General features: G+C 30.0%; 1 protein-coding gene across 1 annotated transcript; it reads right to left on the bottom strand.

Annotated features, from left to right (window-relative positions):
- Positions 1 to 7338: 7338 nt before the first annotated feature.
- Positions 7339 to 8008, bottom strand: LOC105129147 (Wound-responsive family protein). The gene has a single exon (XM_011031090.1). The coding sequence runs from the start codon at positions 7786 to 7788 to the stop codon at positions 7483 to 7485; it is 306 nt and encodes a 101-aa protein (XP_011029392.1). The 5' UTR covers positions 7789 to 8008; the 3' UTR covers positions 7339 to 7482.
- Positions 8009 to 11452: the final 3444 nt, after the last annotated feature.

Raw genomic sequence — 11452 nt, 5'->3', positions numbered from 1 at the left:
TGCATCGAATTTCATAGCCGTGATGGATGGACTCGACATGAAAATATCATCAGTGGCGTGGACCTCTCTTGAACATCTTAGTTGCAAACAATATTTACATGGAATTTGAAAACTGAAGATCGAAAATACATCAAGCTATTCTTTCGCAGTAGGAACACTAAGAACTTGATACTTTATACGAGGAAAAAAAGGGATCAATTAGGCCCCCAACAAATCAGGTGTAAGAGCGCCTCAGCCTTCTCTTCCCTTCTCTTCCTCCTATAGTCATCAGAACCACTGTTCATTCCAGTGGCCTCATGACTATTACCACCAGATGCGGTGCTAATTCTGCTCATATTTTTGCTGGCACCGTTAATGTTGCTTGGTGCAGATTCTGCCCCACCAACATTACTCTTCTGCGCCATGGACTTGAATGCCACCTCAAGCTTGCACAGTCTTCTATTACCTCCCATTGCTCTTCTTTATCTCTCTCACTAACTTCTCTGCTAAAAATTTAGAGGTAGACGAAAGAAGGGCATGTAGAAATGATTCTTAAGGCAGTTGGAGTCTTGATCACTTGGCAGAAAGGTTGCAGGACGTGTTGAAACCTGTTAGGTGCGGGCTATTTATACATGCAATGATAAAAGATTGGAAAGCAAAAGGAAAGGAAAAAACAAAAAAGATTGGGAAGCAAAAAAACATGGGCTTGCTTCCTCGGGAAATGGGAAACTGGGTTCTTCTTTTCCTTTCCTTGCCAATAAAATAAAAAAGTCTTGAAGCTAATGAATACCTCGCATGTCATCACCTTAAGATGCGAATTTAAATAGAAAATAAAAATAAAAATTTATTCTTATGAATTTACAAAGTGCTCATGAATTAATAGCACATGGATAGTCGTATAAACGAATCTATTCCATTGAAAGAAATTAACGAATTCACAATCCTGGATTATATTTGTTAATTTTAAAGTTATTTTTGTTGTTTGCCACCCTTGCTAGGGAAAAAAAGAAGTAAAAAAAGGTGATGATTTCTCCCGCGCTGGAAAGCGTTGTGGTTTTGAGAAAACTGAGGTTGAACAAAGGATCTTAGCTCCCAGGTTTGTGGCAGTGGTTTTAATATTCCAAGGGGTGAGGATCTAGGCTGTGTTTGGGAGCTCGAGTGTGTTTTTTAAAACTTTTGAATTATTTTATTTTATTTTTGAAGAAAATATTCTTACATCATTTTAATAAAGTAATGACATATTTTAATAAATAAACAAATTATTTTAATATATCTTTTTAAAAAAATCATTTCAAAAAGTAATCCAACCAAACACTCCTAATCGCCGGCTTTTTAGGTGGATCTCCTGTTTAGGTTATGGCCTGTCTTTTCTTTTCACTTAATTTAATTTAATTGAAAGTAAGCACGTGCTAAAGCGACTTTTTAAAGACACCCCCAGCTTGAGCACACGGTTATAATTATATGGTCTGGGCAGTCGGTTTCTAAGATGTCATAAATGCCCTTGACCAGTAGTTTCATAATTAAGTTAAGAACTTGTTATTAGATATTTATACTCTTAACATAACTAAATTAACAGCACGTTAAAACTGAAAACAATTAATTAAACACTCCTTTTATTTTCTTAGATATCATTGATTATTTGTCGGAATTTTTAAATTTACTTTATGATTTTCATTTTTTGAATTTTTATGATAAATTTGTATCTAACTTTTAAAAGACAAAAAACTATAATGTCGAAAATTTTCAACTAACGATGGAAATTGCTCGAGATCAAACGTCACCATGACCGAACCTTAAGGAAAGAGGCTCTCAGAGTGTTTGATTTAACATATATATATATATATATATATATATATATATATAATTGAGATTATTTCAAATAATTTAACTAATATTCTAAAATATACACATAAAAGTACTTTAGTTTTCTTCACACAATTTTTTATCTGTTTTTTTGTTTTTTTCCTTTTTTCACCTTTGTTTTGGGTTTTGCATATTTTTTTTCTTTTTTTAAAGACTATTTTCTTTTTTTAAAGACTATTTTCTTTTTATGTTTTTTAAATTATTTTTTTCTATTTTTTTAATATTAAATTAGTTAAGAATTTAGTTTTGTAATTTTTTCTTTAAAATATTATGGATTACTATAATATTTTTCTATATGTTTTTCTCTTTATTTAATGAATTTTTTAAATGATTTTTGTTGATTTTTTTTTATATTGAGCTAGTTGATAATTTTGCTTCGTAATTTTTTTTAAAACATTGTGAATTATTACAATATTTTTCCACGTGATTTTTATTTTGCTATAGTGTTTTCACACATTTGTTTTTGAAAATTAGGTTTGTTGATTTTTTTTTAAATATTGAGCTACATTTTTTTTTTTGAAAATTAGCTTTGTTGATTTTTTTTTAAATATTGAGCTGACTGAGAATTTAGTTTTAACTTTTTCTACATGTTTTTTTTTTATTTTTTTCAAAATTGTCTCTTTTTTTTATTTTTTTCAGGATTGTTTTTCTTGATTTTATTTTTTAAATATGGAGCTAATTAAGAATTTAGCTTTATAGTTTTTTCTCTTTAAAACATTGTGGATTGCTATAGTATTTCCCCACATGGTATTTTACCTTTTTTTATAATTTTTTTAAATTATCTTTGCTAACTTTTCTTTCATATTAAAATGGTTGGGAATTTAACTTCGTAGTTTTTTCTTTAAAACATTGTGAATTCTTACAGTGTTTCCACACATGATTTTTTTTAAATTATCTTTATTAATTTTATTATTTTTAATATTGAAATGGTTGCAAATTACAACTGTAAATTTTCTCATAAAACACTATAAATTGCTATAGTGTTTTTCAGCATGATTTTTTTCTTTTTATTTTTTTTGTTAAGATTTTTTTCTAAAATTTTCTTTGTTGATTTTATTTTTTTAATATTAAATTGATTAATAATTTAGTTTTATAGCTTTTTCCTTAAAAATATTATAAATTGCAACGATATATATACATATATATATATAGACACCCACAATAATGTATAAGCATGCCATAAGCTAGCAGCATCGCGAGTGCATGATATCTAGTATGTTTTATATAAACTGTTAAGAAACGGAGATTTATTTTCATATTATAAAATTAAAGTTTAAAATAAAATTACATATAAGATCTAGTATAAAAAATATAATCTATAGTGTAAAAAAATATAAGTTATTTATCTAAATAAATACAGACCTTGCAATGGATAAGGTCCAACTTGATAGCTTTTTTTTTTAATTTCTTATTTCATGAATGCAACTCAATAACAGAACCCAATTGATACGGTTCAGCCTTGTGATATGACCCAAATAAGTTCAGATTCTGATTTAGGCGTAAAAAGCGCAACAATCAAGTTTTACAACAACAGTTATAACTCTCAATCTGATCGTTGGATCGAATGATATGGTTCAGCCTTGTGATATGACCCAAGTAAGGTTAGATTCTGATTTAGGCGTAAAAAGCACAACGGTCAAGGTTTACAGCAACCGTTATAATTCTCAATCCAATCGTTGGATCAAACTATAATTTAATGTGGACTCTCCAGACATATTATCCTACTATGGGTTAAAGTTTCAGGTCAATCGGAGTTTAAGAAGGCACCACAATATTGGTAAACAGAGATTATATGAATTTTGTTATTTACTTCCATTTGACTTGTGGTCTTTCTTTTTTGTTGGGATTCTTTTCCTACAAGGATATGGTAGCTGGTTTTAGGAATTTTCTAATTCCACAAGGATCTTTAATGAGCTGCAATATAATCTTCAAGTGTGGCAAGGATTCATTAATGTATTAGAATCCTTTTCCTATAAGGAATCCTTATTCATCCTAGCTATACAAGGAAAGAAGGGCTAGTGATATTTAATGACATATTAGTTATTTTTATTATTTTTTTTAATATTTGGACTTAATTAAAACTTTACTTTGAGTTAGGAGTCAAGGCTTGTTTGGATCAAATTATAGGCTTTTCGGTTTAGAGTTTTGGGTCAATTTTGAGTGGACCTCATATAAGTCCACAAAAGGGGTCCATTAGGGTTAATTTTTCAAGAACTATTTAAACTCATGTAAGCCACAATTTCGGCAGCATTGATGATAATTACTTCTGAATTTTTCAGTTTTAACGTGTGAGAGTGATTCTTGCATTCTTCAGTTCTTGAACGAACTGAATCTGACTTATTGAACATTAACTGACTTCGTGATGTCATTCTACTCAATCCAATAGTGTTGGTACCTTGGAGCAAGTTTTCATTGTGTCACACTCCTATCAGACCTATTTTAGTTTTTTGGGATCAGATCTCAATCTTGACTGTGGGTTGCGTGACCACGTGATTACGAGATTAGCATAAGTTGGTATTAGAGTTAGGCTCCGAAACAAGGTCATATCGTTTAGTTATTTTCTTTTTTTTTTATAGTGTTCCTTTAAGTTTTTTAGTGTTTGCATCCATCTTTTTCTTCTTCGTGTCTGCGTCATCTAAGCAAAAAAAAAGGGGTTATATTTTATCTTGTTACTGTATCTAATCATATCAGTATATTAAAAAGAAAAAAAGCAAAGAGAGAAAGAGGGATTGGTTGAAATTTTAAGGATCATTCAATTTTTACCGCAGAAACACAACTCTTGGTGAACCATAAGAAAAACCATCTCAGAATCAATTGAAAATGTATATTCTGTTTATTAGGGGTGAGATCGCATCATATCTCAATTTTGGGCTTATTCTGATATTGTTTTCTTGAGGTTTTAATTTGAGATTTAATTCTGCTATAGAAACACTACTCTTATGGAACCATAAGAAAAACACCTTACAATAAATTAAAACTTCATATTCTGTGTATTGGGGATGAGATCACATCATATCTAAATTTTGGGCTTATTCTGATATTGTTTTCTTGAGGTTTTAATTTGAGGTTCAATTTTCCCGTAAAAACACTACTCTTAGGGAACCATAAGCAAATCATCTTAGAATAAATTGAAACTTTATATTCTATGTATTGGGGATGATATCGAACAATATTTTAAATTTGGGCTTATTTTGATATCACCTTCTTGAGGTTTTAATTGGAGGTTTAATTTTACCGCAAACTGATCATACATGGGGTTTAGGTACCTAGGCATAATAGAACGACCTATAAACTGATATTTGTTGTTTTCTTGGTATCCTAATACTATATTTTAAATTTAAGATTATTTGGATTGCGTTTTCTTTAGGTTTCAAAATCAGGTTTTGTCTTGCTATAACTAGTTTGTTTTGCGTTGCCTTTCAAAACTTGTTTTGTTTCAGTTGATTTTGTTCCTTTCAATATATTATCATCATCTTTGGGATATTTGGCTCTTTTTTTTTTATTCATTCTCATCAATTTCATATTTGTTTGTTTTCGATCAGTTCTGGTCCAAACAAATGTCAGATTTGTAATCTCAAGTCTAAATCAGTGTTCTTCATGTTATAAACTCTATTCTTGTCTTCATCTTCTTGTTTTATTTTTCCCTATTTGTGTCATGTATTCACCAAGGGAGAGGGAACAAAAGAGGATTATTGATCAACGATGCAAAAAACTAAGCCATGGTTTGGGGATTTTAGAACAAGAAGTTGATAAGTGTAGAATATTATTCTATGATCTTCAAGCTTCATGGAAAAAGAAGGTACAACGCCAAAAGAATGAAAGATGAAGGAGAGCCGTTGTGGTTATCATTCAAAAGTATGTGCGCAAGTGGTTAGTACGGTATGCTTATTTGAAATTCTTGTCGGTCACTACTTCTATACAGTGTTGTTAGAGAAAGGTGTTAGCAATAAAGGAATTTCAAAGGCTTAAACAAAAGGCTACTGAAATCGATATTAATCCTATTCAAGATTCAAGGGCGAATCTTCTTGAAGAGGTAGGGAATGATACAGTTCAGCCTTATGATATGATCCAAGTAAGGTCAGATTCTGATTTAGGCATAAAAAGCGTAATAGTCAAGGTTTACGACAATCGTTATAACTCTCAATTCGACCGTTGGATCAAACTAAAATTTTATGTGGACTCTCCAAACATGTTTTCCTACTATGAGTTAAAATTTCAAGTTAATCAGAGTTCCGAAAGACCATAATACTGGTAAACATAGATTGTATAAAATTTGTTATTTATTTTCATTTGACTTGTGGTCTTCCTATTTGGTTGGGATTCTTTTCCTACAAGGATGTGACAGTTGGTTTTGAGAATTTTCTAGTTCCACAAGGATCTTTAATGAGCTGCAATATAATCTCCAAGCGTAGCAAGGATTCATTAATGTTTTAGGATCCTTTTCTTATAAGGATTCCTTATTCATCCTAGCTACACAATGAAAGAAAGACTAGTGGTATTTAATGACATATTAGTTATTTTTATTATTTTTTAAATATTTGGGCTTAATTAAAACTTTGCTTTGAGCTAGGATTCAAGGCTTGTTTGGATCAGGTTATGAGCTTTTCAGTTTAGGGTTTTGGGTTAGTTTTGAGTGGACCTCATATAAGTCCACAAAAGGGGTCTATTAGGGTTAATTTTTCAAGAACTATTTAAACTCATATAAGACATAATTTCGACAGCTTTGATAATAATTACTTTTGAATGAATATCACTTTTGATTTTTTCAGTTTTAACATGTAAGAGTGATTTTTACATTTTTCAGTTCTTGAACAAACTGAATCTAAGAGTGATTTTTACATTCTTCAGTTCTTAAACAAACTGAATCTGACTTATTGAAGATTAACTGAATTTGTGACGTCATTCTACTCAATCTAATAGTATTGGTGTCTTGGGGCATGTTTTCATTCTGTCACACTCCTATCAGACTTATTTTAGTTTTTCAGAATCAGATCTCAATCTTGATTATGGATTGCATGACCACACAATCACAAGGTTCGTAATATATCACATTTTATATAAAAAATAAAATAAAATAAAAATATATTTTCTTATGATATAACGAGAGATATGTTTTTATTAAATTTTTACAATATTTATTAGGTAAATTTTTTTTTACCATATCCGTTAAATAATAAAGTAATAAATAAACAATTTAGTAATATTTATAATGTTCATTACCTGTATATAAATATGATAAAAGAAATATATAAGGCCTATTCATTTAATTGAATTGAATTGAATTTTCTTGCTAAGACAGGGATAGCAGCAGAATATGATCTTACGTTCGTCTAAGCATATCCCGTGTTTTTGGAGTTACACCTTCATAACAGAATCACTGATTTTTCACCAGGATGCTCAAGTTGTAACAGCTAGCCCCATTGGAATAACAAGACAATGGCAAGAGAGGGAGAGGGAGCTAGAGAGATGCAATTTAGGGTCTAATAAACAGTGATATAGTAACAATTCATGTCATCGTAGATTAATTTCTACTTTACTTGGATCAATCGGTCCCCAATGACATTAATGGTGATTGGCAACCTAGAACTTCATCAAATACTCGTAGCAAAAATATTGGAATGACCATTACACTTTGTATACCTAAAATCTAACAGTACTAGGACCCCAGCAGCTTAAATTCATGGTTTTCTCCAAAGACGTCTCCCTTCTCTTCATCTTGGCTTTCTGGATCTCATTAGACACTGCTGCTGCTGTTGATGGTGAAGAACTAGAAGAAGAGGAGGAGGCCAAGATCTTGGATCGAGCAAATGATCTGATATTGCTCTTGGCATGTTGATGCAGTGACCTTAGGGTGTAATTCCACCTGCAAATACCTTGGTCTTTTAGTGCTTCCACCGCGCCAATACTAGCTGCCACAATCCAGGCTTTGCTTGCTGCAGCAGTCATTTTCCTTTTACAGGTCTTGATTTCTTGGGTTGCTGGTGCGTGTATAGAGAGTGTTTCTTGATTAGTTATGAGGCTTTGAGTCGGGGTTATAGCGATGGTGTGCCGGCTGTGATATATAGTGTGCCAGCGGGGGCATGGTTTTTGACGAAAAACCAGAGGCGGACTGAATCAACCGTTAGGAAGACTATCGGACCCATGGTATTCTCAGTCCACAGTCAAAACCGGAAGTACATTCCCCGTTTCTTTAAATATGCTCTAAAATATTCTAAAGCTTTTTTATTTTTTTTTCCTTAGAGATTTTTTTGTAAATTATTATAATTTAGATTGTGCAAAAAAAAGGATGGAATTGCTTTAAACAATTGAAGATATGCATGATTCATGGGACTTTTCTTTGGTCACCCTGGTTCCATTCTTTTATGTTTAAATATTAAAAGGGAGTAGACGAGAATTCGGCCGTTAAAGAAGAAGGATGCTCTCGTTCTCTGTATTCTTTTAGTATTTGAAAGTAGGGTAATAATTATGTTTTAAAGTATTTTTTATTTAAAAATATATTATAATAATATATTTTAATATATATATATATTTATCATTAATATATTAAAATAATTATATAATATAAAAAAATAAGTAAAATTTTATAAAATTATGTTTGAAACACACTTTTAAACAATATATTTGTAAGTTGAATGAATGATCATGTTTTAGATCTCTATATCAATTTGAATTCAAATGAAAAAAAATAACAAGTGATTAATTTATTATTATTTTAAAAATATGTTAATATCACAATCATTCATTTTAAACTTAATAATTTAAATTCAATTATCATGAGAAAATAATTTGAGAATCTATTGTGGAGTCCAAATCTTATTAGGCTCTCTTGTTGGGGGAAAACAAAAAATAGGGATGTTTCTACATAAAAAAAGTGACATATTTACAAAAAGTCTTTGATTATTCAAATAAAATATTTGCTATATTTGTTTTTGAATTTTAAAAATATTTTTTTAAAAAAATAATTTTTTACTTCAAATTAATATTTTTTATATATTTTTATGTCATTTTAATACACTAATATCAAAAATAATTTTTTAAAAATAAAAAATACTTTAAAAAATAACTAATATCTTTATAAAACCGTTCTCTTAAATTGGAATATTTGTATGCAAGTTTTTAAAAAGGAAGTGGGGCAAGCTCAGATAAAAAGCTAAAATGACTGTTATTCCCTTTAACTTTCCTTAGACGTGCTGCGTTAGAGATGCTCTAAGCCTCTAATAATGGAGAAATCATTCTTCTTCGAGTAGATAAAAACCTCATCGCCATCTCTACTAGCTTCTTCCTCCACTCCAACATGCATGCCCATGGTTAAATTTGTTAAGAAATCCCCACTAGTCGCTTCCTTGCTGTCTTCTACCATCTTCCATGCCTTCTACATTCTGCTTCCCCAACCCTCTTGAACGTAGTTTTGTAATGGGTTTTAGGGTTCAACTCAGGGTGGCCAGTGTAGAAAATGTCAGCTCCGTTCTGATGGGCTATTAAAGCAGTAGTTTGAGTCAATTCAGGTATCTTAACTGATAAAATTAGGAAAATTTGTTGGTGGCGGCTAAGCAATGAAATGTTATGATGTACAGGCTCGGTGACAATTTCTTGGGTCTCCTTGTTCTTCAGCAAAAATGAGTCTGGGTTTTTCCAGGCTAGAGTTTGGATTATCAATGAAGACGCTTTGTATTCCTTCCCATCATATCTGTCTGTCTGCGGAGTCTGAAATAATATGGCGCGATTTCAGGAATGTTTTCTTCTCCTTTATGTGGGTGTACTAACTTCAGACTTCGAAACTTTTCCTCGACTCTCCAGCAGTCCATACCGATAAAATATTTTTATCGTAAATTATAATAAATTTTAACAATAAAAATATTCTTTTCATATATATTAATAAAATTAAAATTAAAAAATTAAAATAAAATAAAAAATATAATGATGTGTTATTTATACCAATAAGATTACCGATAAAATTAATTTTATCAATAAAATTATTAATAAATTATTAACATTGTTCATCATATCACTTATAAAGTGAATCTCATTAAAATAATAATTAAAAATAATATGTTAGTAAATTATCTTAGTAACAAGTATAAAATCTATTATTTCATAATAAACAGATCTCTTTTTTTTTATTTTTTTTATATATAAAAAATATCAACATCATTTTCTCTTTTTTTTTTGCTACTCAACTCTTTTTCTTCTCTACTATTTCTAGATATATTTTTTTTTTCTTTCTTCTATTTTATTTTTGATTTTTTAAGTTAATATACTTTATAGAAAGCCTAAAATCTCTTATTTGTTATAAATTTATTTAAATCAATTTTATTTTTTATCCAAACAACTCGATTATAGTATTATAGAGTGCTGATTTATATTAATTTAATTATTATATGGTTTTATAAAATATATTTTTTAAAATATATTTAAATAATTACCGATAAAATTACATATAATTTTTTTAAGAGAAATATTAATGAAATGAAATAGATAAATTTTTTCCATATCTTTTTTACTAATAAATTCATTAATAATATTATTATTTTATTATTAATAGACTTACTGTTAGATAAAAAAATTATCAAAAAATTAACCAATGAATCATTATTATTACCATTCATTTTCATAAATAATTCTATTAATAAATTAATTATTAATGAAATGACCAAAAAAAAAAAGTCCCGTCAGCGAATATAAAAGTTCTGACTGTCTGCCTTGTTAATGGAAAGAATCCTCCTTTGAGCAGGAAGCCATCTCGCCGTCATTAACATTACCATTACCATTACCATTCACTTCGCATGAATTTTTCCACATGAAGGATACAACATGGGCAGCTGCTCATGCTTAAAAGGAACCTGGCACAGTCAATTTGGACCCAATCCAAGTTTCAAGATTTGTGTTAATGGCTTATTCAGATCCAATTGCACTCGGATTCGTATAAACTTAGTCAATAGCAGATCTCCTCGGTCATCTATCTCCAAATAAGACTAGTTTGGATCATGAATTAAAGACTAATTTGATCTTCTCAGAAAACATTTTCCATTACTTTACATGGTTCAACCTAAAATCATGAGATTGCTATGATATCAATGTGCATACGTTATTATGCTTCTATGGATCTGCAACAAAAGGCTAATCTACAGCTCTTAGTTCAATGCATATTGATCTAAATTTCCTCCATTTTGGTGTTTAATATAAGACAATGAATCAAAATTATTTTCAATTACATGAATCTTTTAATGAAATATCATTCAAGTTCGGGCTTTTCCATACAGGAAAAACCCAGTAGACAAATAAACCATTGATTAACCACTGCAAGACGAGAGGGGATAAAGGAGGATCAAAATCATAAGTAAAAGAAGATGAAGAAACAATAGATTGGATACCGTAAGCGAAAAGAGACGGCGACATGTTGAGGCAGCTTTAGCTAGAGTTCTTCAATCAGGGGACATGAGAAACATGAGGTTTTGTGAGGCTTTCTGTTATAAAGTCTAGTAGACTATAAATGGGTTGGGCTGGCATTTCAAGTTCATGTTCAGCCCACATTTTGTAAAATTATTTCTCAGAAGTAGGCTTGGGGCAGCTCTCTTATTACTTTATTTAAAATAATATTTTATTATTATTT

Source organism: Populus euphratica, unplaced genomic scaffold, assembly GCF_000495115.2.
Source record: "Populus euphratica unplaced genomic scaffold, PopEup_1.0 scaffold86.1, whole genome shotgun sequence".
Classification (NCBI taxonomy): Eukaryota; Viridiplantae; Streptophyta; class Magnoliopsida; order Malpighiales; family Salicaceae; genus Populus; species Populus euphratica.
This window is presented reverse-complemented; position numbering and strand designations above follow the sequence as displayed.